The sequence below is a fragment of the Ciconia boyciana genome, chromosome 18 (assembly GCF_034638445.1).
Source record: "Ciconia boyciana chromosome 18, ASM3463844v1, whole genome shotgun sequence".
Classification (NCBI taxonomy): domain Eukaryota; kingdom Metazoa; phylum Chordata; class Aves; order Ciconiiformes; family Ciconiidae; genus Ciconia; species Ciconia boyciana.
This window is the reverse complement of record NC_132951.1, coordinates 2,193,262-2,219,775: the sequence shown is the minus strand read 5'-3', so window position 1 is coordinate 2,219,775 and position 26,514 is coordinate 2,193,262. Positions and strand designations below refer to the sequence as shown.

General features: G+C 40.3%; 2 protein-coding genes across 22 annotated transcripts in view; both read right to left on the bottom strand.

The window, feature by feature from the left end:
* Positions 1-1,403: 1,403 nt before the first annotated feature.
* Positions 1,404-12,642, bottom strand: PDCL (phosducin like). 18 transcript variants are annotated; one of them, XR_012045643.1, is made up of 12 exons: positions 12,598-12,642; positions 10,961-11,004; positions 10,327-10,501; positions 9,058-9,239; positions 7,580-7,949; positions 6,889-7,051; positions 6,243-6,432; positions 5,611-5,687; positions 4,979-5,100; positions 3,256-4,207; positions 3,044-3,144; positions 1,404-1,672 (listed from the first exon to the last, which is right to left on the bottom strand). XR_012045643.1 is itself a non-coding variant. In XM_072882895.1 (6 exons), exons 3-6 carry the CDS (start codon positions 10,493-10,495, stop codon positions 6,924-6,926), a joined length of 849 nt encoding a protein of 282 aa, XP_072738996.1. In that variant the 5' UTR covers positions 10,496-10,501; positions 10,961-11,004; positions 12,598-12,642; the 3' UTR covers positions 6,439-6,923. The 18 variants fall into 18 exon arrangements, 4 of the variants coding, with proteins under 4 accessions (XP_072738996.1, XP_072738992.1, XP_072738994.1 ...); XR_012045644.1 differs by having other exon boundaries at positions 3,044-3,141; XR_012045648.1 differs by having other exon boundaries at positions 1,406-1,672; positions 4,085-4,207.
* Positions 12,643-12,761: 119 nt separating this feature from the next.
* RC3H2 (ring finger and CCCH-type domains 2) overlaps positions 12,762-26,514 on the bottom strand; it is a 31,963-nt gene continuing 18,210 nt past the window's right edge. For 2 of the 4 annotated variants that reach the window (XM_072882883.1, XM_072882884.1), the window contains exons 12-21: positions 25,497-25,924; positions 24,887-25,057; positions 23,608-23,763; positions 22,017-22,230; positions 21,775-21,859; positions 21,163-21,244; positions 20,635-20,769; positions 19,968-20,075; positions 18,732-18,880; positions 12,762-18,127 (exon numbers count right to left, since the gene is read on the bottom strand). In XM_072882883.1, coding sequence (XP_072738984.1) covers positions 17,929-18,127; positions 18,732-18,880; positions 19,968-20,075; positions 20,635-20,769; positions 21,163-21,244; positions 21,775-21,859; positions 22,017-22,230; positions 23,608-23,763; positions 24,887-25,057; positions 25,497-25,924 — 1,727 coding nt within the window. In that variant the 3' untranslated portion in view covers positions 12,762-17,928. The remainder of the gene's footprint in view (positions 18,128-18,731; positions 18,881-19,967; positions 20,076-20,634; positions 20,770-21,162; positions 21,245-21,774; positions 21,860-22,016; positions 22,231-23,607; positions 23,764-24,886; positions 25,058-25,496; positions 25,925-26,514) is intronic. The other 2 variants (XM_072882886.1, XM_072882885.1) reach the window with 2 other exon arrangements.

The window sequence follows — 26,514 nt, the reverse complement described above, 5'->3', positions numbered from 1 at the left end:
GAGCAGCCGGCTGCATTTCCTTGTGTGTTTGCATTCTGTGGCCAAATTCTGCTCTTTGTATTGGAACATCATTAAACATGAACAAACTCAGGTGATTTTATACTCCTCTCTCCAGTGCAGAATTATGCCCTCCTGTAAAAATGGTTGTTTCTGGCTGCTCTTTTTGCAGTAGGCTGCTTTTTCCAAAACAACAAATTTCCCAGAGGCAACACAACCTACCTGACAAGTGTTTTTTTCAACTCCTACTTATAGTACTTGAAGATGAAAATCAGACACGGAGATGACTTAGACGTGGTACACGTACCTTCTTGATCTGAAGGGTGTATCACAAACCAGACCAGGCTGCAGCCAAGGTGACGCACAAAACCAACTGACCAGAGAGCTGGTCCCCGCAGGAAGAGCCGAATCCACCTGGGCCACGTCTGCACGTTTGTCCTACGCTTGAGAAGTAGCAGATAGAAAATGGGACAAAGGAAGGACAGACAGCAAAGACAGAGCACGTAGCTCTGAGTAGGAGGAAGTCTTGTTCATTAGATCTTAACCACGTGTTAACTGACAGTAATATTTTAGATATACAACTAGTGTAAATGTCTCAAAACATTTAAAGGTGATAAATACTAACCTTATTTTCCAGGACCAGCTGTTTTCTTTCTGAGCTCTCTTGTCTTGTTGAAACTAACAGATTTAAGAAAGTTTGCTTTTATTTATGGCTTTTAGATGCTGGCAGAATTGCATCTGAAAAATGTTAACGCGTGAACAATGCCCGCACAGCTCTGCCAGTATGAGACAAGCGACTCCGGTCGCTTTGCACCAGGGCTCGACTCCCTTGGCCTTTCACGAGCGACGTTTGTGTATCAGACCAATTTCATCAGATGCACTAAAAAAAGCAGCAGAATTGCTGGTGAGAGGAGGTGGGGGAAGAAACAACTGGAAGATGTCAAGGGACATAAACGCACCGGCTGGTGCCTGCCCGGGTTCACAGCCCGGTGCTGCCTCTGGATGCTCCTTCCCACAGTCTGCTGCCTGGGCCCCTGCGGATCTGCCTGCGGGCAGGGGCTGCCTGCGCTGCCTGTCCAGCAAAGAGAAACCCCTTCAGGAGGTGCACAGGGAGCTGTGGCTCAACGGCCAGGGAGAGTGGCTGGGCAAATCATCTCTTTCCTAACTTTAGCTGGTGTCTAGCAGCAGGAAGAACACTTGGCCAAGGCAAGATAAGGTCTAGCGACAAAATATTTGGGTGTACAACCCCTTCAGCCATCGCAGTTGACTAATTTCTACCACCCGCCACACCAGAGCCCTGCACAGTACCGAAAACGACTACCACAATCTACCAGGTTTCTGCCAAGAACAATGTTACACACTAGGGAAGCTGCCATGCCAGAAAAGAGAGATGAAACATCTTTGACAAAATTAAAAAGCATTCTTTATTCAAACCCAAACCATTTAGTAGGAATGCATCAATGTAAATGAAGTTCTGACAGTGACAGAGTACGATGGCTTTGGGGGAAGGAGAGGCACCTGGATCAAACTGAAAACCTGACGTGCTTGATGCCAAGTTGAATGTTTCAAAACAGTTTTATTTTATGCAGGTATTTGTACAATTTCATTTACACTTCAGTCCCCATATGTGTCTACAAATACACCCCAATTCTTCATCTGCAGGTCAGGACCACATCTAAAATTAGAGAAATTAAGCAGACTTTAACACTTCAACCAGAAGATTTACAGATACAGTGCTGGTATGAGTTGTTTTTATTTGTATGGAATGGATAGGGGACAGACACTTACAAATTAGTAACTAACCTATTCTAAATTAGTTTTGTTATATTGTTTAATGCACATTAAGAACGCTGGTTTTTTTAGGGCACACGATTACCAGTTCGTCAGTTTGGAAGGATTTAGCTTCACGAATGGACAAAAGCATTGGCAGCAGCGCCGAGCACTGCCAGCGACGCTTCTCAGCAGCAGCCGCCGCCGCCGCCGCCAGCCTCCCCTTCCTTCTCACATTTGGGCTGTGCTGAGAACAAGCAGCAGCATTATAGCACATCGTCTCTCTACCCCTCTCTCCCTTGTGCTTATTATATTCTTCCAGATCAATGATTAATTGGATTCAGACCTTTGTTCTTTTCCTTTTGGCTATTGGCACTGTAAGCCATCTATCATATACCTGAGCACTGGAAATTAATAACCAGGAGTCACCTTGCTGCAGGCCATCCGACACAGAGCAGCAGGAGAGGTTTTGATCCTATTACAGTTTTGCTGCCATAGGGGCAAAAAAAGGCACTTTATAAAAATAAAACTTCAAAGCAACTCAAGCAGTCAGCTCTCCCCGACCCCCTCCAAGCCAGGTTTTATTATGATGCTAATATGCACCCTGTCTGCACAACAGACTTCACTGAATCTCATCCTGAATATAAATTACAGCTACTTCGATTTTTTTTCTTAAATGTGCCGATATCCATGCTCAATGATTTAATTTCACATAACTTTCATGGTTTTTTTCTGCAATTCTGAGATGAAAAGAAATAATCTCTTACCACATGTTAAAATCTGGATTTCTGCCAGTTTCCTTAAAACAGCTACAATTTGAGCCAATTCAGTAATTTTTAATTAAGAATTATTTATTTTTCTGCTTATACTGTTTTTTAAAACACAGTTCAAATAGATACAATTACAAATTCTTCTTTTTCTATGCTAAGATCCATTCTTATTAAGAACCTAGTGCTTACACAGAGACATTTGCATTTCTTCCTGGTGTTCCAAAGTGCCTTACATAAAACTTGCAATTAAATTTAATAATTAAACATGGCATTACATTGGGTCATATATTTAGGTAATGATAGTCTACTTTCCTCAAAATTAAAAAATAACAAGCAAAATAAGTAACGTGCGAGAAAGCAAACATGTTGTAATATCAAATTAAGTACGGAGAAGACGATTCAATAATAACCAGGTATGGAGTGCATGCATTCAATGTGCTCATTTGTGCTAGGCACACTGTTTGAGCCATTCAGCCACACGATAATCTGGCCAGTAAAGCCCTTACCTTGCTCTGCATCAAAGGTTTTCATGCTTGCATTCACTATAAATTGCTAATGGCTTCTAATCCTACCCAGGTTATCTTGCAGCTACGTAGCACCAGACCTGCTGGAAGCAGGGTGAACTTCAATGTAATAGAAACCCTGAAAATTACTTCCCCATATTATTATGATCTGATTTATGAAGGAAGTAGAGCACAAACAAAATAAACAAACACACCTTAATGAAAAGGTAATCACCGACAAATGGTAATGACAAAGGTGCTGCAGGAGGGAAGCGTAATATGCAGCTGCTGCATTCAGTAGCAATAAAGTTCATAAAGAGACAAATGGGCTCAGCCAGCACAGGATGGCTTTTATTCTGTGTCCAGAAGTGGGAGTCACCCTGTGTTTTGGGGGAAGATGAGAACTTTAAGATCAGTGTCACCAGGCAACTGAAACAGCTGTGGTGATGCTTTTGAGGAGACCTTTGTTATTTGTTATTTCTTATGAAGGGCAGAGGAAAAAATTGCAGTCTCCACAAACGTTTCACCCCTACCCCACAAGATTTTTTTGTTAGCGAACTCCACTAATGCATGGTACAAAAAAACACGCTCCCAAAGAGCCGTCAGAGGAAAACCAGGACAGTGGCAATGTTTTTGATCCTGCTGAACACTCTGTGCACAAACTGGATACTGAGCTTCAGAGCTACGTAACAGAAGTTTGTGCAGGAGACGGCTGAGCCCATCCCCAGAAATGGAAAGCTCTGCCATGACTCTGCTTTGCCTTTCGGCGACAGCGCCCGCCATCGGTGTGCCCCAAACCCCTTCGTGAGCCACTAGGAAAATCAGATACAATTAGTTCAAAACACCTGGCAAATAAGATATGACCTAAAAACATGTGTACCCCACCTTAGCCCAAAACCAGCCAGATAGCTGGCTTCCTCCCACACAAAACTTGTATCTTCAACAAATACACAAAACAGAACAACATTACACGAAACAGAACAAAATCCTTACCCTCTGACACACTCTGAAAGGGACTAGTGCACCCACATAATAGATACTCACACTATGAACCCACATACTGACTTCCTCAGGGTCAGCCCTGCAAAGACAGGAGGAAGCCCAACGCCACCTCCCTGGATGCCCCGGCACTCTGCTCCCCTCTTGGGAAAACGCTGTTGAGAATGTCTGGGGGAAAAAAAAAAAAGAAAAAAAGAAAAAAAGGAAAGAGAGCCACAGGGACCTGATGTCAAAAGAAGACCTGACTTTACCCGCAGGAAGAAACAAAAGAAATCCTACAAAAAAAATTCTAACGAAAACCCAGAAAATATTAAAAACCCAGGAAGCTCAAAAAGACAGGACATTGTACCATGCAGCAACCGAGACTGCCCGGCAGATGAAGCTGCGAGGATGAGAGGCCCACCACAAAAGCGGCTCGAGGCCCTTGAGCCCGATTACCTACAAAGCCCCTTAGGGAATTACAGTGGCAGTCGGCCAATGGAAAAAACACGACGGCGTGACGTGGTGACTCAAAGATCTAAAGATCTGACTCAAAGACTACAGAAACTGGTGCTAAAAACACAACAGATGAACAACAACAAGAGAACCTAACTGCCGTGACTGATACTAGAGCAAACCTCATTGGACGTTTCAGGAAAAAGGCAAAAATGGAATAATAGAAAAAGCTTGCATGCCCGGGACTGCAATAAAAGACAGACCCCTGGTTGGAGATTGTTATGAGCACAAATAATACACATCGTCTTCTCCAAGAAATTCCAGGGAAGACAGCCATAGAAGCCTGCCCTGGAAATAAGTGCCTAGTCAATGCCTCTAAATAACAATGACTGTGACATCCAGATGGATGGTGAAGGGATGGATGCAAAAATTAAGTCAGAGAACAAAGTAAAAGGCACAGAGGAGCAGAGACCTCCAAGTTCTGGAGGATGTATTTTAATGTACCTCATGCTTTCCAAGATGAGACTTGTTTGACATTCAGCCCTGCATGTTGTGATGCAGAGGCCTGGACAGTTTACGCTGCATCTCTTGTGACTTTGCCATACCTCCTGTCAGCTGTAGGGAGACTAAAACAGAACAGACCTCATTGACACCCAAATCCAAGTGCAAAACCCATCTGAGAAAGGCTGATGAACTCGCCTCCCTTTCCCAACCATCCCCTGGTCCCAAAACTTTAGGAACTCCTTCTCTTCTCCTGACCTGTCAGGGAAAGAACCCCACTCCTTCCCAACAGCTCCTGCCCTGTATTTGCATCCCTGAACCCCCCGTGTCTGCTGCTCCTCAGGAGCTGCTGTTCCAAGCTGTGCCCTGCGTTCTATGAGCAACTTCCCATCTTCCGTCTTCCCACGGACTCTGGGCTCTGCTACAGGCCCACAAAATAAGTGAGGTCCTGATGCTTATAATCTATGAGGGGCCTGCCACAAGCTGCAAAGGTTCGAGAGACAACATGGTACTCTGTGGGCAATCGGGAAAGGCGATGAGCCATTCCATACCCTGAAAGCCACTATGCCTGATGTCCCTGCCGCTTTCTTGAGAAATGCTAAAACTCCATATACAGATGCATACAAGATGCTCACCTTAACCCCTGCTAGATCATCTCACCATCAGTCCTATTAGCAGATGATGTCAACAACTTCCACAGTATAAAGCCAAACTGATGAAAAAAAACAAGACTCCATCTTCAATAAAGTCAGGAATTCCAGGAAAACACAATGCACTTAGAATTAAAAAAAACCCTAAAACATATTATTAAACCATCTTGCCACCCCTGAACACCCAATACAAAATTACTCACCTGGAAAAAAAAAAAAAAAATGCAGCTGCATATAAGGGTACTTTCTACTATATATGCTGCTGAACCTTGAGTGGTCCTGAAGCCCTTACCTCAGACAGACACCTCCACTTCTCTCAATGTCAAAACATACCTCCCCAAATAGCTCAGACAGCTCAAAAGCTGCCTCAAAACCTGCAATCAACTGAAGGAACAGCAGAGCACAGACACCCAAGCAGCCCAGGAGCAGAATGAGCTCCCTGATGAGGCTGTGGCTCACCCATCCCCAGCCCTGCCCACCGCCTTTCTGACAATCCCCTGGCATCAGGGAGGGGCAAACCACCAGAAGGCACAGAGCCGGCCAAGGAGCGGTGGGGTTTCCTCATCTGCCCTGAGTTTACAGCATGCAAAGCACTGGACAAAGAAAATGACCCTTACCGGCAGTGGCCTGGGTGGGTGGGCATGCACCCACGCCAAGCAGGCAACAGCCTGTGAAAAAATGGTCCTGCTCCTGCACACCTGCGTTGGCGACCTGGTCTCTTGGCTCAAGGCTGCTTTCCCACAAAGCCATCCAGTCCTCTGTCAGGTCCAGGGGTTATTAATGTTCAAAATACGTCTGATGACCCAGCTGAGGTAGATAATATGAAGGCAGACAGAAATGAACTTTAGCACTGATTTAGTAATTTTAGGGAGATGAAATTCTGAGGTTATTCAAGTCCTAATTCTGCATTTTGCCAACAAAATTCTCCTTGATGCTATTCAGCACACATGTTGGAGAGCTTTGTATCTTTCTTGAGAGGCAGAGATCATTTTCTGATGAAGTGACTGCTATGAACTCTAAGGGTGGGTATTTTAAAACCCAAGAATGTATTAAGAGCTGTAACTGAAGGAAGATTTTCTCATTTAAGTCTCAGGCAAGGTTAAAGAAGGAGGAACCCTCTCCAGCTGAAAAGTAATTTTCGGGATGAAGTCAGGGGCTGTTGTTATTTGTAAGTGAGAAAGGGACAAAAATCTGATGCCAAGTGTTAGAACAAGAAGGTATTTCCAAGAGGGAGACTGCAAATTGGGGAACAGAAGATGGGACCTTGTGCTGTTAACTGGCAGCAGTTCAGCTCCAGGTTAATAACAGTCTTGAATGCTTAAAAACTTCTTTATTTGAGGTCTCAACTCTTGTCTTAGTGAGTAGGTGCCCACATCTTGAGCCAATTCGTATTTACATACGCTGTTTCGGGAAACCTGTGAGGAGACTGAGCACACACAGCTGATCTGAGAACAAAATGTTTAAAAAACATCTAAGTGATCTGGAGAACAGAGATGACAATACACAATTTCCTAAACTTACTCAATTGTGTTAGAACTTCACGTTTAGTAAAATACATGTGAATTGCATAAAAGCAAGATTGTTTCAGTGTGTACTTTATTGAATTCATTTAAGAAAATGTTAGGAATTCCTTATGTTATTTTTAACGAGCAAAAGTCAAAGTGCATGAAGGGGAAGAATATATACCCACACTAAGGAAGAAAGAGAACAGTCCCTAGCACAAGAACATCCCACAGTACAACTACACCTACTGGCCCCTTGGCATAAGTGGTTCAGTCTATTTCCAGATCACTGTCTTCACTGTAACATGCAGATGGATTATGTATAGAAGTCAGGAGCACTAGGTCTTTTTCTGGAAGCAAACCACATTCCTGCAGAAAAGCCTCCAGGTCTACAGCAAAAAAGTCTTCTCCGAGCTGGTCAGTGATTCGCACAAAATTGCCGATGAGCTCACCTGCCTTGTAGATCAGCAAAGCTGGCAGAGCATTATTAGTAAAGCGAGTGCTAGCACCAATGAGCGAACTCTTTACTCTGCAAAATTTAACTGTTGGATACTCAGCAGCCAGACAGATCATGCAGCCGTTCAGGGATTCGGTGCCAGGGATATCATCTTCATAAATATGGATCATGATCAGTGTGCTCTTATGCTCTTTATCAACTGTGTCCAAAAATGCTTCTCCACTGGTAATCTCAAAAACCTGTTTAAATTGCTGCCCGCTGTACAACTGCTGTCTCATCTCCTCCATTCGCTGCTTCCTGTATCGCTGTAAAAATTCCTCATCATCTTCATCATTGTGAATCATGTTATATTCTTGTAACGTCATCTAAAAAACACATACAAAGGTATATGAAAAAGAGAAAAAGATCTGCATCACTATATGGATCACTTATATAATGAGAATATAAATCAAGAGGATTAATGTGGGTCACTCATCTTTAATAACAGCAAAGTGCAACCCATGACAGCTCAAGCACCCTCTGTATTATACTCCCTTTTGATCTAATTAGAAACCATGTCCAGTGGGAACAGCAATTTCAGCCTTGGGTATTCTAGTTTCCACAAGCTGCACTAATCACACAAGTGGCTGCTCCATGCTCCCACTTTAATTCAGGTTAATGGTGGCTATGTCCTTTCACTAAGCTATGAGCACTGATTTGGATACCGTGCCTGACCTAAGTCTAGCTTCTTTTTCATTAGCTTTTCCATTTAGTTTTTCAGTTAACATTTTGTGGCAACCAAATGCACTATCTTGTCTGTAGAACTAAAAGTAACAGGATTTTATGTATTTCGTATCTGTTCACTTGCTTTGTTACACATACTTGCATCACTCATGGTGCGGCCAACTTTCATCACCTGAAAGGAAGAAACACTGTCTGCTCATTAGTAACTTCTCTGACTAGAACTGTAAGAGCTAGTTATACAGCCCAGCTGATTAAAACCATTTGCTACTTCCAATGCCTTCTATCTTTAGAGCTCAAAGTCAAAGCTAAATTCTCAACATCGCTTACTAAATATGAAATCAGTAAGGACTCCTAAACTCTTGTTTTAGGCATGGGAGGCAGTATTCATAGGTTTGCTGTACAACTCGTATTAATCCCCTGAAGCTGACTTATCTGATAAACAGATAAGGGAAATCTGGGAAAAGGATTTGGACTTCTTCAGTATAGCAGCTAAATTGCTTATTTCTTAACACAGGCAAACGCAATGCTCCTGGAATACCACTAAAATGTAAAATAATTAAAACTTGACACCACCTGGCAAATATAGTTATAATGCACCTCTTACACCGCTGCTGTGTTCCGGTTTACGAGGGAGAAACGATACCTATCTACTGATAGAACAAGGATTCCTATCTGCTTCACGTACACAAATGATAAAACTGAAAATGTTAAACATTTAAGTGGCATTTTAATTCCTTCGTGCCATGCTACCTTTCCATTGATTTTTTCCTGAAGCTCTTTCTGCTTCTGCTTATCAGTCTCTTCATCTAAGTGAGATCTACATGTCATAGATAACTTCTTTATGAGTCGTTCCATTTCTCTGCGCTGCTCCTGCCGCTGTTCAGTTTCCAGTTGTTTAAATCTTCGCCAGTCATTAATGACTCCTTTGGGACCTGAAATTAAATATGTGGGCATTTCATATAAAAGGGTAATACAATTACACCTATCATTTAAAATCCAAGTAATAATTTATAAGTCAGCAGTAAAATAGTGGCCCTGTCATAAACTTTTTGTATATCATGCAAATTGTTAAAACTAAATGAAATAAGTAATTTGCCATTTACATGTCCTTGAGCTTGTATCTATTTTTTTTTCCTAAGAAGACTAAAGTTTATCTAACTAGGCTACTCTCATAATTGTCCCAAAGATTATTCCAAAGATTAATATCTGCACTCCTGAAACAGAACCACCAGCCCTCAAGAATGCCTCTATTGTTACCATGGCTTTTCACAAGAACAAAAATAATGATGGAAAAGTATAATTAAGTTTGCCAATGCTCTTGTACAGAAGTACGTTCTGTGATGTACAATAGCGTTAATTCTTACAGACTGCCCCTTGCTGTTACCTTGCTGCTGTGGCCCAGTGGAGTTAATTCCCAGGTCCTCTCTAAGTATGCCAGTTTACTACTATTACTATTACTACTACTTCCATTCTTCCTTCAGGTGGAAGATGTGAACGCATGCAGGAAGATTTTTCATCATTCTTAGAGAAACCGTAACACACAGAGGGCCAGTCTTTCATAAGAATGTAAGAAATACCCTCTGGATCACACCAACGATCCGCACAGACTTGTACTGTGTCTCTGACAGTGGCAGCAGAGAACGCTATTTTGGGAGAGCCTGGCCACTGTCTGTCTATTCCTCATGGACTTGTTCAGCACCTACCTGTTAATGGTTAACAACTGTGCAGCTTACAGGAAAGAAATGTATGCGTTATCAGCCAAATTGTACAAATCAGCTTTGTACGCAAAGCCTAACTGCTTTAGATATAATGCTGAAGTCTCTCAGAGGAGAAGTCAAACATTAAAATAAAGAACCAGCTATTAAAAATAAGGTTAGACTATAGCCAGAAAATGATCAATCTCTGACTCAAGTATGCATAAAAACAGGACTTTCATTTCGAAAAATGAATTTTAGAAAAACACATGAATCTTCCAATAAACAAAGTATTTACAAAACAATTAGTGTGATATGACGATACCTGTGTTGACTGCACTGCCATCGCTGCTAAGCTCTACTTCCCCAACGCTTTCAGGAATGGTGCTCTCCCCTTCTTTATCCTCTTTCTCACTGTCTTCATCCTCACCTTCACTACTGCTGTAATAATACTGGAGCTTCTCACCAAGCAGTTTATCATCCAAAGTAGTCATTATGTTCTAAAAAATAAATTAACAAAATAGAGAATGTATCTCTCATTCAAATATGCAGCGCAAAATACCACTTTAAATGCATAGTGATAGTCCTTTGCTTCCTCAGAGCAGTTTTTTAGCCACATAAGAAGTTTACAGCCCACTATCAAACACCCTACAATGCAGTCAGTCACGTGACTTAATTCTTTGTCACAATTTCAAACTCACTTAAGTTAGAAGCCTTTACGAAATAGAACTGCTTTGAGGCTCGCTACTGCAGAAACACTTTATCTGTGTTCTCAATAATGGAGAATGAATTTTCTAACCGTGATTCAGGAGTCTTATCAGCCTCACTCAGACAACTCCATGAGGTTGATTTCCCAGTTATTGAAATTTAAATTTCCAGTATTATTTGCATTATTTTAACAATTATTTATTTGAGCTGAAAAATGGTCAATGTAATTAATCAAATAAAAATGTTCTGACCTTTATTCCTTTCCAGTCTTTCAGAGACAAGCTTCTATCAAAACCTGGAAGAAATTTCAGATCATGTTAATTCAAATTGTCAAAGACAATCTCAAAAAAACTTTTGCAGAAATCCGGCACATTTAAATAACATAAAACATGCAAGGAAAAAAGTTTTAAAAAAATGTAACTATGTTTTCTGTTTAATAAAAAAGGTTACTCTCAAATGCAGAAAACATGTTTTCTGAGTATTGAGACAGAACATACAAATGCTTAGTGCAGTCAGTGCTACAGTTTCATGACCACTGCTTCCACGCTAAGAAATAACTTATCAAAAGAAAGATCTTCATGTCTGGCATCTTTTCACCTGTCCACTGACCACACTGGTCATCTTTGCGGAAGGCAGCAGCATCCTGTTTGTATGGACAACACTGAAATGAGATGCTGACACACTGATAAAGTGATTGCAACTATCCTAAAAATCCTCACTTTTCCCAAGTTAAACTTTTTTTTTTAATGCAAAATACCATCTGCTAAATAGAAATTAACAACAGCAGAATCCAGCCTCTAAAGCTACTGACAGCGTCCGTGTTTACAGACTTTGTAAGCCTCTCACATCAGGAGAACAGAAAGATCAGATGTTCCCAAGTGATGGAAAGCTGAAGAACCACTGAGCCCCTTTAAAGAGTTTGGGGCTCTCTCCCCACTGACTCCTTCCACCAAAATCCTCTGAAAGAGCTGCTGATCGGATCTCATCGTGATGGAGATTTAAAATGCCTGAGAATTACTCTTCTTTCCTGGGTGAGGGGCAAAGGGTATAGAAAGGAGTGCCACTAAGGTCAGATATGCGGCTGTGGACCTGTGATGCACGAACTACATCTAAATATCCAAAAAAATTCATTTAAAAAAAAAAAGGCAATTTCAATCAAATCAGTTGATTTGGGCTCACACTTAATTCTGCAGGACTCTACAAGTCAGCCCTATTAATGCATATTTGACAAAGACACCCCGAGCAACGTATGGATAAAGTAGGCTTTTTAGTCTTTCTGCCAACCGCTAGCAGGTTCTGCAAGAGTTAAAACCAGATTAAGCAGATTATCGAGGAGGTGGCCAGATGGCCCAGGATTACTGAGATTACTTCGCAGAGCACTGCAGAGCAAGATGGAAGAGGCACCCCGAATTCAGGCGGGGACGCGCCCAGCTGCAGCCGTACCCAGCCGTGACAAGACAGCGGCACGAAGGGGACCTGCTTACGCCTGCGGATCCTCAGCCAGGGGCCCCGGACGACGCAAAGGCAGAAAGCAGAACAGCGTCGTTTCAGCAGAAGAGGGCGAGCGCTCTGAACGCCCCTTCCCAGCCGCCCCCTCAGCTCGGCCGAGCCCCCCGCCCCGCTCGACCGCTCCCGCCTCCTCTCCCGGGACCCCAGGCCGCGCCGCCCGGCCCCTTCCCCGCAGGGCGCGCTGCAGAGCCCGGGGCCGCGCCTTAGGCCGTGCCCGCAGCCCTCAAGCCCGCCCAGGGTAGGAGGCGAGCCGCGCTCCGCCCCGGGCGAGGCTGCGGGCGACGGGAGCGGCCGGCCCGAGCCGCGGCTCCCAGCGCGGGCTGGCCCCGCCGGCCGCCGGCGCGCCCGCCGCCCCGGCCCGGCCCCGCCGCCGCCTCACCCGCTGCCCGCCGCCTTCCGGGGCTGCCTCTCGCCGGCGCGGGGCACGGCGGGAAGGAGGCGGCCCGAAGGGAGAGGGGCGGAGACAGCCGCCGGGCCCGGAGCGGCAGCGGGCGGGCCAACCCCGACACCCCCCCAGCCCCGCGGTTGAAGGCAGCGAGACAATTAAGGTGGACAAATAATTTTTATTCGTGCATGCAAATACATGTCAATACTGCAAACTTCTTCCATCAAGTCTCTCAAACACTGAAAACCAGGATGCTCTACTCCGTGACCAGCCAAAGCTACAACCTCTTCACTTCAGTGCTACAGCAAACACACACGGCACCGCCCCGCCGCCGGGGCCCCCCTACTTCTAACACGAAGGGAAACATTACCATTGGGAACTCAAAACCGAAATAAACGGAATAGAATTTACTCCCCCATATATCCCCATTTCATTTTACAGATTTTTTTTAAATTATAGTTTTAAATAGAAGCTGAGAATGCGCCATAAAAATGAGCATTAAATCCATCGTAGCGATGGTGCCTGCTTTATACATGATGGGTGTACACCATCTTTTATTTCATTTACATTTCAATCGAACAATAGATTTGCAAAGAAAATGTCTAATACAGACGTAAAAATATTCACACTAGAGCTTCACAATCGGTTGTACAATTGACAAACAGGCCTCTTTTCCCAAACTTTCCAGCTAAGCAAATTTATAAAATGTAATCAACAAGAAAAAAAAATTTTCTTTAAAACTTCCAGGGAAAAGAATACGCAGTAAACAGTATAAATGCGGACAGCAGATGCTGCAAGCTAACCACAATACTTCTGAGTGGCTGTACAGTGGGTATGTGCAGTACAAATAAAAGCCACGTGTGTTGTATCACAACTACCGTATAATGTACTTGTTTGCCCAGCTAAGAAAATGCATGCATTTCCATGCCTTGGATTAACTGAGATCTACTCTGGAGAAATTGATGGGCTATGTGCAAATGACCTTGGCTTTTGGCAGTAATAAATGCAGCCAGGCTCTGTTTTATTTCAGCTTTTACAGCAAAATCTTGAGTGATTAAAAGCTTCCACAAGCATCCTTCTTAAATAACGGGGGGTAGTATTATGTTCAGGTATTGGTCATTTTGATTATTCAGATTTGTTTCATCTCATCACTGACAGTTGTTTTTTTTCCCCTTGTCGTGCTCCCTTGCCAGCAAAGAGATACACGGTGACGACTACTGCCAAAGTCAGCTGTTCATTTATACTGGAAAATTGGGTCATTTAAAAAAGCACATTTATTGTGTTCTGCTTGCAGAAGAGGTCCCTCAATGAGAGGGAATTTCATAACAAAGGGATTAAACTACAACATAAAGAATGGACTTTTATATACTATAGATAATCCGATCATTTCTCAATTTGTTACACTCTCAAATTCAACATCTTCCTTTAATAACAGTCTAATAATAATGAAAAGTCTGTTCACAAATATGATCAAGGAGCTGCTGGCATACAGTGTTTATGTACAGCAACAGGTACAACTTGACAACTTGTGCTTTAAAAAAGCAAACAAAACCAATGTTTGGAACTATTCTGAGTTTAGATCAAGTTATTTTAAGCGTTCTTTCCTCAGCTGTTTCTGACCACTGTGCATTATTTTGTACCTCATCCAGCCTAGTACACTATTATACAAGAACAGCATTCAGCTCTTGAGTACAGGATAAATTACAATTTCAATTGTGTTATCAAAGCACGGAAACCTTCCAAATTAGAGTTCTACAAAGAGCAATTAAGAGCTTATTCAACATAATCAGCTGTGTACAACTTTTTTTTTTTCCTAAATCAAACATCAAACTTCAGCGTCCCTGTACTAGACTACCAAGAACCAATGCCAGTTTGCTTTGCAAAGAGTCTAACCTTTCCTTTGAAGGGTCTAGTATACATTCTACAATGCAAAATCTGCATAAACACTAAGATTCATTTCTTGTCACCTGTTTACAGGAACAAAATATCAGTAGCAGGGCAATCACTCTGCTATAAGTATATGTTAAGAATGTACAGATAATTACTTTCTCACACAAGCATTCTCCCAGCACAAGCATTAGTCTCTATTAAGACCTATGTGGGAAATGAGGCAAACCAAGGAATGAATCCAGGTAGTGAGGCAACACAATTAACCTAGATACTAATAATTCCTGTATCTCTTGCATGTGAAATCCCTGCTGTACCCCAGTGGGGAAAAAAACACAACAAACCAAAACAACCCAAAATGCTTGTCCAAGCAAAGCAAAGAGCCAATCTCTTTCCCCAATCTGCTATGGGCCTTTTTTCTGACAGCACAGGTACATTAGGCCAAAACCCAAATGGGAATCACTGCTACTAACACACACAGATTAGTCACTATATCTCAGTGTCAGAAAATAAGCCCTTCCATAGCCCAAAGGCACCTGATTTGCAACTAGACAAATGAATACATACTTGTTTATATAGGGTCAAGGGCTGAAACTTCACCGAAGAAGAAAGCCAGAACTAGGTTCCCACCTGCAGCTTCTCCCTGTCAGGGCACTGGAGGGCACAGTTCCATGGCAAAAACCACACAGTCAGTGTTAAAACCGTAAGACAAAGCTGGCATGCTGTTAAAACCCCCAAATAATTCTTTTGCCTGTCATTCTATGTATTAAAAATTCAACTAAAAAAACCTAGCCTCAGTTAAGAACCAACTTTCCATATGAAGTGTATGGTCATCCTAGAGAACCGCTATATCATGGGACCTCCTGCTGCAGACAAGAGTATATAGATACATTTGTTCTTAAATACGCCAATATGGTTGGCAGGAATACGTTAGGCTTATGTAATTTCACTGGACAAACAGGCAAATGTGTGTAAGCAGCTTATCCCAATCCCCCTCCAGCAGAGCACAACCAAGTTTTTAAAATTGCAATTTTAAAATTAAAAAGTTAAGGTAAATACACAATCAATTTATGTAGTATATATTCACCCTCAGATCATGCTGAAGATGTTCTGTGGAGTTCTGGTGCACAGAGGGCTCTTTCCCTGAGGGCAAATAAGGACTTCTCAAACCTTTATATTTTCTCTATTTTTGTAACAAAATAGCAATTTAAAATTTAAAAATCTTTTAAAAAAATTACATCACCTTCAACATGGAAGATCTCACTGTTTAAATATCCGTGAAAGAGACATACTTGTTTGCATATCTGTTTTGGAATTACATTGTACAGCAAATAATAGTATCTCAGAAGCATTTCAAAAGTAATATAAATTCATATTTACAGAATGGTCTTGGTATAAAATATACAACAATCATATTTATGTCTAACATTCTAAGTTAAAGTTAACATCAATAGGAAATAAGTTAAGGTGACAAAGGTGGTCTGGTTCTCGTATCCATTCACTTCAAGTTGCAAGTGAAACAAAGCATCAGTCTAATCCTAGCTATGAGGTGGCACTGGCTATAGGAAGGTACAGCAACAGCCAAAGGAAACTAAGAAAAGACTACTTGACTGCTTTTCTACATACATTCCTTTACATTTGAGTATTAAATAGATGTGTAAGATCTTCCATACTGACACCAGAATATCAAAACTAACCCTTGGATTTTCAGGTATATTTACAACATAATTATCTCATGGACAGGTTCATTAGGAGAGATATCAAACACCAATATTTACTTAGTCTAATCAGTAACCCTCAGGGAAATGCCAACCCCCACCCCCCAGAAGCGTGCACAAAACAGTTATCAAAATCTTACCCGACCACATAGCTGTGATTTTGTAAAATAACAACTCAGACGACCAGTAACATGATCCTCTTTAAGCATTTTGCTAGCAGGAAAAGCCCTTACATGCAGTACACCTGGTGAAAGATCAGCTTGGCTTAAAATATTCCAGTACAATTTTCAGAGTAAACAACTTCACAGAAGTTAATAAAAACATAAAAAAAAAGGTAAAACTTGTCACAAAGAAAAGTAAGAGGACAAACAAGAAGATAGTAATCATCAGGAGGGAGAGTCCTGCTTTCTTTTAAAAAAAAAAAAGTGGATTTTTAAGCTTCTAAAAAGAAAAATATGCCCAGGGCTCTAGTTCGTGTGTATTTATGAAAACCAATTTTCAGTTGACATGTCTAATATGATCCTCAGTCACATCTTAACAGGGCATAAATTCATACACTTTTCAGTACTCTGAAGGTCAGATAATGCTATATTATTGTATTTTCAAGGTCTTTGAAAATAAGTTGCCACTGAACAAGCAAAAATTAAACCTGAATACAAAATTATGATTAACAACATTTAACAAAGGTAATAAAACCGCCTTAAATTCCCAATATTTAGTTTAAATTAAAAACAAAACAGTACAAAAAACAGCAATACCATCTTGTTAGTCAGTGCAAACACTACATACAGGGTTTTCAAAAAGGAAAGCCAAGAGCACCTGATACTTTTTGCCAAGTCATCTGGATTCTATAATCTCCAAGTTGAGAACTATTAATATGAGAAAAAAAAAAAAGAAAAACCAAAATTGCTGTTACATTAGTGCATAACCTCTCAAAATGGTTGAAAATTGTTTCACATATAACTTGGGGAAATCAATACCTAGTACATTAGCTGGAGGACTTAGGCACTTGGTTTACTTCTGATAACTTTACTTGGACAAGTAGCTTGTGTATGTGTATCTACAGTACTAAAGCAGAAATTGGGGGGGGGGGGAATGGAAACAAAAAGCTGCAGCAAAGCACTGCACCACAGACCTGCAAATAATGTAGCAGTGCAAAGCTAATGGTGTGTTAACCCTGTAAAAGTCTCAAGTCCAAATCTCCACCTCTCAGTCTTCAAACAGGAAACAATACTCCATGCAAAGTTCCACAACTAAAGAAAAAGCAGCTGCAACAAGACACAAGTTCTTCTCTCATGAAACAAAATAGAGACAAATAAGTTAGTCTTCCTTTCACTAGATGTATCATCGTAGGATCCTGCTAGTTTAAATAACTGAGTTGTTAGTTTTCTACAGAAGCCATTTTAAACAAGAATGGCTCAGATACCGCACCGGATTGCTACAAACTCATAAAAAGCTGCTTTAAGCTTAAGTAAAACAATGTCCAAATTCCATTCATTTGTGGAAAGTGAACGCCTTACTCTAGTAAAGTAAGTTTTTTTTTTTTCTTCAGAATGCTAATGCGAGAGGGGCTTGAAGTATCAAAGAGTCCACAGGAAATGCATGACCCCAATATTATTTTTTTAAAAAAAATATACATTATATAATATATATTATATATATAAAAAGCTAGTGTAAATGCTTCCATGGTGTGGTCACAAGCTGGAAAGATGAATGCCTTTCAGCTGTTAACCATCCTGCCATTTGCAACAGGCTTTAAAAAGTCATTTTTATCCTCAGACATAATGTGAGCAGTTTTCAAAATGAGGCTGCCAACACTGACTGATGTGCTGATGGGCAGGCAGCTTGCATTGCTAACAGATGTTGTGATCGGCTGACTGAAGCAAGAAGTTACGGGCAGGATTGTTTTCTGCTCCTCCCTGAGGAGAAAAATAAGTTACACAAATATTAAACAAGTACATGCACAAGTATCCGGAACTGAATTGTGTGCATTAAATAAATACTGACATAAACTCATCTTTAGCAACAGGCTAAACATCTTACTATGGAACGGTACGCTCAAGATGTTAAATGCAGTCTGCCTCATTTGCAAAGGCTGCATTACACATTAAAGACTACAGAACATATAAACCTAAAATAGTGTATTTTAAAAACTACCTCTCTATGGAGATTTGTGCAAACAGTATGACATTTAACCTTTTGAAGTTTTTCTTAATTTCTGTTAACTATAAAAATACTTTTGCATTTTTTGCTTACTGACTGTGAAAGGTATTTAACAGCTGTGACATGTTTCAGTATATACGATTACAACAATGCATATGAACAATGGTACCATCCTGTGACTTTCATATTTGTGACCTAATTCTATTTCTTAACAGGTTCTTCTCACTTCACCATGTATACACAATGCAGATGTCTAATCCAAGTCTGAGTAGGTACGTAGTTCAACAATCATGCTTCAACTATTCTGATGCTGCTGTTTGTCTAATACTGGCAGACACTGCTGTTTTGTCTAACACTCACAGAATCACAAGGTCTTCACCTAAACTTTGTCTCTTCTGTTCCATAGATTCTTTCTGGTGCTGCTTTAGCGGATGCCCATTCTCTACAGTTGTTCCATTGAGAAGCTGATCATCTTGAGAACTAATACCTAGCTGTATATCCAGAATCTCCTACAGAAGAAAAGCAGAAATGTCCATCAATACTGTCACTACCAGCTTTAAATTTTCCTATTACATTGCGCTACATAAACCTGATGGAAATGGGAGTCTCATCATAAGGCTCCTTATTTTTATTTCGTACTATTGGGATGTCTACCACATTTTACTATAGGAAAAAGAAAAAAAACCCCAATTATTCAAAGATGGCAGTGAATGATAACAGTAATATAAGCACCAGTTGCTAAAAAATGGTTTATCAGGTGAGATATGAAGGAGGCAATAAAGACAGTGAGAGCTGTTTCAATAATTAAGGGTGGAGGAAAGGCTAAAGATAAAGGTCCTTCCATGCATGTAATGGCGATTCACAATTCATACTACAGTACTGCATCATGTACCACAGGCAGAGCAAACAAAAGCTGTAGCCAGTACTGTAAGCCAGTTTTGGAATGTATTATGGAATATGTTCCAGATAAGAACCTTAATTTCTTTTAAGTGTACAATGCTTTAAAACAAACAAAAAAGGACAATTGATCCTAATGCCTGGAATGAACACCAGAATGTTTTATGACTACACAGCAAAGGACAAAACGGCATAGAAGAAACCGCGGCAGATGCACTGAATTACAAACAAGCAATGAAGTAGCAGTGAAAACAAAGGAACACTGGATTACGATCATTCAAATGACTTTACTGTTAGAATCAGGTGAGCATGAATTTTAACTTAAATGATCACATTTAAATGTAAACTTCAATGTAAAACATTCTTAACTACAGTTTCAACACTGGAGGGGAAAAGGAAAGGAGTGGACTCCCCATCATTACTAATGCTATCAAAAGATAAAGAGCAAAAAGCTGAAAGTATGACAAAGAACACAGTGAGCTGTTTTTAACTTTGGTAAATATTAACCACCAGGTATCTGAATGAGAAGTACGAGACCCCTAGTGTTAAAAGAGGGCAAACGTTTGATATCACTACAAAGACTAAAACCAAAAGGCTCTGCTATCAACACAATTACTAATTCACAAGGGAATTTTAGAAGTTTTTTAACTAATGAAAGGACCCAGTGATCCCTTTAGACACACAGATTTTTGTACTTACTTCTATTTGTTCACCTTGCCCATCAGGTTCATCTGTATCAAGGGCTGACAGCTCCAGTTCAATGTCTCGATCTGGCTTTGTGTCTGCACAGTCTTCAGTATAATCAGTCTAAAAAAAGAATTAATATGTTCTGTAAATATCAAATTGGCTTTTCACCTGCTTCACACAACACTCAAGTATTAAACTGAAAACAGAAGATGCATTTCTAGGACACAACATTCCTACAATACAAAAGAGCTAGTTAGACACAAACAGAACTTTAAGCATAGACAACAAAGGATACAAAGCTACATCTAATCACATTAAAGTACTGAAACAGAGAGATAAAATGAATACTGAAGTACAAATTTCTCTAGAGTCCGTTGGCAGGACGTTTAGATTTATAACATATACAAGTAGAACGAAGAGTAATGATTGCATGAAAACGGATTGTTACATACTTCCCATTTTGTAAATGGATGATTGGAGCAGCAGAAGAGCAGGGGCACCTACTTGATCTCAGGGAAGTAACTGGGTGCAACAACAACAGTGACTTAACTTGCACAGAATGCGTTATCAATATCCAGGAATGTTAAAACTAAGTTATAACTCTTATTAAAATGCATGCACTTATGTATATACAAAAAACCTCAAAGATTTGTTTCATCCCAATTGCCCCTTTCTTTACCTCACCATTCCTCAAATCAATTTCCTTGCTTAAAAGATTTAAGGTAAGACGACTGCCTTCATCTAGAGAATTCCACTTCTGTTGCATGGCTAGTGCATTCTCCTCTCTCTGAAGTAATAATGAGTTACTTTTGGCCTACGGAAAGAAACGTATCAGTTACCAACAATTACTCTTAAACTATGTATTGTCAAGTGGCAAAATAAACCAGCTTACAAAAAGAACATCATCATCCAGCTAGATGGATAATTATGTATTTATTTTGTTCTGCATTTGCTGACATGTACCAGGCCCACCACTTTTCCCCCCAAAATGGCCTTACTGATGTCAATGGAACAGGTCATATTAGCAGTCCTTACACATCACACTAAGTGTTGCAGTGCTAGCATCTAGTTAACCCTTATTGATCATTTTGTCAACTGTACTATTTTCTGTAGGCTACACTAAGAAAATTTATTTAAAGTCACTTTAGTAAATAACTTTTTTTTTTAAATTAAAAAAAAAATCACATGGTATAATATCTGATCTTACCTGTTGTAATTCAATACTCAATAGATCTCCAGTGCTGGAATGCTTCCTGTGACCAGACAAATCTGTAACTATGAACCTGTCCCTTGAAGAGAAAGAAGGCAAAACTAGGAATTACAAACAAGTTATCTAAATCAAAGGCCTCATAAACTTCATTAGTCTATCAATGTTAGATTTTTGGACAGAAACTATGTGACTAAGATAATGTGCTCTTCACCTTCATTGGGGCTCAATACCCCAAGGCATTATATGAAGCAAACATCCTTATTTTACATATGGGTAAGATGTGGCAAGAAAATTTGACAGAAACTACTCAAGATTGCAGATTTTGACATGACAGCTTGGCAGTACCTGACTCCAATTCTTTGATTAGGTCTCTCAAGGGATACATTGGTAGTAATTGGGTATTATTAGCTGTATTAAGTGTTAAAGACTACACAAGTTTTAACCTAGTTTTCCCAAGGCTTTATGCTGGATAGGAAATAATCTTTTACTTTAAAATTAGGAACATCTATTAATAGTTCTGATTCCCCCCCACCCCCCCCCATTCAGGATTTTGAAGAACAGCAAACTATAGAAAATGCTTTTAACAGAACACAGAAAAAAAGTCCATACCGTTCCGCGTAACGTGCTGATGAAGTAGAATCTGAGCCATAGGCACTCCATCTTGAGTCAACAGCATTGACATAAGGGACATAATCTGTAACAAATTAAGATAGCATTCATTATCTTCTCTGTTCTTAAAGTGGGACATACAGGTATTTTAGCTCTTTGCATCTTCATTGCTGTAGTAAGCATGAACAGGACGAAATGCTCATGATGTATGCTGTACTGTCATATGAAGCCTGTACTTGTACCTGATACGCTGATGGGCTTAGTAGCACTTCCCTGGGAAGCAGTGGCCTGAATAGGATCTGTCGTGTGATAACCCGTGCGGGATGACCTGGAGATTGCACCCCACTTGGAGATGATCGGTCCATCGCTAAATGGGATTATAGGATCTTCTTCCTTTGCCCTTCTCTGAGTTTCAAATAAATGCACTCTCCTTTTAACATCCCCGCTGTCCAAATCCTACATATTTAGGAGATAGAAGATACATGGACTCATTTGAGGTTATTCAGATTCTTCAGTTGGCCAATAACTTTCTGATTAATGTTGCTGAATACAATGCTGAAGATCTGTCCAACTAGAGAGCCAAGATCGGCCTTAATGATTTAACTATTGCCCTTTAATGGCAAACTGACCACGAGAAAGCTATTGCCAGTGCTAGAAGAAATTATTTTGCTTTGCCAAGCTTGTGTTTCCAGGCAGAAAAAGTTCCAGGATGCTTTAAGGTCCTTCATTACCCTTTCCTATACTTGGAGGCAGTATCAAAGAAGGCTTGGGATGAGATTTGGTTACACTTGTTTCATAAAACATAAAGGTAACCTGCTACACTGTATTTGGAAAGTCTCCAAAAAGCATGAGGTAAGCTGTATTCCCTGATTCATACTACGTATTTTTTGTTCTCTAAAGTCTTTCAGTTAGCTTTTCTTCTCTCATGGAAACTGGGTGATAAAAAATAAGTTGTATTTTATTTTCACAGATTTGTCAGCATTAAACTGTTTATTAGAGGAGAATGTGCCTTCCAACCAAGTAAGAGGTGTAGTCTAGGAAAAGAGTTCATACAGATTCTCTGTGGGTAAAAGCAGCCAAGATTAAGTTCATGCTGATTATCCGGGGTCCACAGTATTTCAACTTTTCTGTGTGAGTGTATATTGCTCTTGGGATTAACTTCAAAGTAAAGATTTTCTGAAACAATTGCAATGCAACAAATCTTAGAATCCTGAAAAGGCCAGCGATTCATTCATATAGGATGGACTATTGCACTTAAACCAAATAGGAAATGTGTTTCTGCAAGGGAAACACCTGCTCTGAATGGGCCACAATGACCCTGTATTAACCAGTCAAGTCTGCCACTGCAATATATTCTGAGACTATTTTAGATGCCTCAAAAATTGTGAGGATGTATGTGTACACATATACATTTATATAAAGAACTCTGAAGAGAGAAACAAAATTAAGAAGTCAAAATTTTTTATCCCACTCTAATAATCAAGAGAACACATTTAAAATTAATGAATTCTTATCAGTTTACAGACCACCTACTCAAAATATTTTGGCTACCAGTTTGATATACAGAGATCTGTTATTAAAATAGTTTCAGATATCTGAGAATTTTATTCATGGCACTGTCATGGCACTACATTCTGTCACTGAAGTAAATACATTGTTTATTTACAAAACCGGGAAAAGATATTCCAAACAACTTCAAATGGGCAGAACTACTTTAAAATACTAAGAATAGAAGCTATCAACTTTAAAAGAAAGGCTTGTTTAACCAAACAGAAGACACTTCAGCATGTAAGTATCATTACACTGATGAGATAACATGCAGAAAACCCCTACCATTAACACGGCATTTGAATTGGCAATCACATCCTTGGGCTCTGAGTCGATAGGATTTATACAAGAGCCAATAGTGCCACAAGACCACGGTGAATAGTGAGAGAGATGGTCTTCCTCAAATTTAGTTCCACTCAAATCACTGACACTCTCTGAGAACTATGGAAAAGGGAATAAGCAAGCAGTGAATAATAAAAACAGGGAATTCAGTGTTAAAATAAGAAAAGACATTTACTGCTATTTAATTAAATTATCTCAGAAGTCAATCAAGGAGTTCTAGCCGTATTCAAGACTTGACTCAGGGACAACATAACCGATTCAGTCAAATTTTAAACCAGTACAGCTGACGGCTGTCAAAGAAGGGCAAGCTTTGCCACTACAAATAACTGCCTGGTCTGCCAAGATGAGAGACTGAAACCAGTGTCACTATGTTAGTGGCAGGTTTCTTCAGGCAAATACCTACAGTAATTAACCTGAGAGGAAGCCATGCATTTTCCTTTAATGTATAAGCCAGTGGCAGATAGAAGTATGACTTGGAACCCTCCAACCTGGATGAAAAGGACTAAATCCTGATCTACCTGGAATGCACCCATAAGGGACTTCAAGTACCTTACAAGACCTTTTCTGAATAATCACAGTCTAACACTTCAAATATCATCAACAGAACTGTCAAACCACAGCAAAGAGCGCTTGGCACAGTGGTTCTCAAACTAGTTTCTTGGACGCATTTAATTTAGACATATAGAAAATAAATATCACAAGCTTTTTTTTTGCCTTCAAAAGCACAGTTTCTGTTTGTTGAGTTTCCGTTCTTGTTTACAGAACTTATCACAAGTACACAATGTTCTACCATTGCCTTTTGCCACTTTTAATGGATATGTATTCTCTGGGACTTGACAAGCATTTGCAGCTTGATTCAGTCTACTCATCATGTCATAATGCCATTTGGAGTATAAAAGGGAAGGTCCTTCTTAATGGAAAACGACTGTTGTTCCCTACACAAAAACCTGGAGGTTCACAAAGCTAGTTCAATAAAGTTACATTTCCTTTAGTGAGGATCAATTGAATCACTTCACTTCTTGACCTTTTTTCAGCAATCATGTTTAGTATCACCTTAATATCAAATTGAATACATTCATTATTAGTTACTACTTTCCTTTTACTAGAAGATTAAATTAATTTTATGAACAATAGATGGCAGGTAGAAAATCTTTACTAGAAATATTAAATGGCATCTTACAGAAACAGGAAGGGAAAATAAAGAAGTTCTTTGGCTTCCCACCTCTGTGCTGAAATCTACACTGAAGAGAGGAGAAGGTGGTGTTGGAGATGGTGTTGCCATAGGAAGGGTTGACGATACTAGAGGAGTTTTCTGCGTGTGGTACTGCGCCCATTGCTCCGGCTTCCGTCTTAATTGCTCATCATAACCAGTCTTCAAATGACCACAAGGCTCCTAACAATAATAAATATAGGACTGTATATCCTATCATACTCTAACCAGAAGGTAAATACTTGCAGGGGACACACTTGGACCCCCAAATTCCCTTGGGTCTGTAACCTTCATTGATGTCCCTAGAAGAATTTCACAAGGATTTGAGGGAGAACCTGGACCATGTATGGCAACTCAAATCTTAAATATGTAATTAATTCAAGCAACATGCATGGAAATTAAAGAGGCAGAGGGGCTAATCCAGATTAGAGTGGTCTATTTTACAAGCCCATTTTATTATGGTTAAAAACAAAAAAATAACTTTGTCCAGGTCACATGTCTTGATCACTGTAATGCCAAATTCGGGGGGTAACAGAAGAGGTCTATGCTAATTATTTACAAACTTCTCAGTAATCACCTTCAGAATCAAGACTACATCCTTCCCTTTCTGACTCTCACTTACCCTTGGTAAAGGCACAGTCCTCTGTTCGTTTGGAGGTTGACAAGCCACAGAGTAATACCCATCCAAAGAGTTGTATCTCTCACGTAATGATGTCTGATAGACAGATGAGTGCATCACATCCATGGGAGGTAAAGAATTGCTCCTAATAATATCATCTCGTGGGTACATCTGTGGGCGCCAGATGCGCCTGCTGTCATAAACTGGGGCATACATTCCAGAAGGGACAGGAGGAACTGGTCCATACGGCTGCGGAGGAGGAGGTTGGTAAGGAGAATTCAGTCGATCTCGAGGGGGAAATGTACTGTAATGATCGGCATATGGCACGGAAGCAGGTGGGAGGGAGGATTCTGGAACGTTATTGGACCTCACAAAGCGAGGAACACAGGGAGCCACACCAGCTGGTACTGTTGGAGGTGGTGGATAATATCCTTAAAAATTGGAAAAAGGCATATTTAATGTAACCACAAATGACCCAGAATTTTACAGCTTCTAAAACTGTAAATAGCATTGATAAGTACCTTTAGAGAATGAAGAGTCTCACTTCACAAACCTGTTACTGACCCCATCATATTTCTGTGGAATATAATTTCATGTATGACAACCATATTTGCAGATGTAGTGCTGACCCTTTACCACCTTGACCCAATTTGGAAAAGGGAGTTTCTCTGCCATTGCTCCTATGTATTATGGTATAACTATGTAACTGAAAAGACACCATCTTAAGCACTTCTTTCTATACGAAGTTAAAATAGATATCTCTAAAATAAAAAGCTATCTTGCTGAAAAAAAAAAGTAACTCCAAAGGTACATAAATAACCATTTCACACTTGGCTTATTCTTTTTTCTTTGGAGAGGAATGTCTGAATACCTCTACCTTTTGTTTTGAGAGCTTGTGAATGACCTGATGCTCTAACACCTAATGGTTTGCTTCAATATAAACATGCACACTGCAACCTAAAAAGATGAGTGAAACTTTTCAAAACCATTTGAGCAAGCACAAAGATATGCAAGTCTCTCA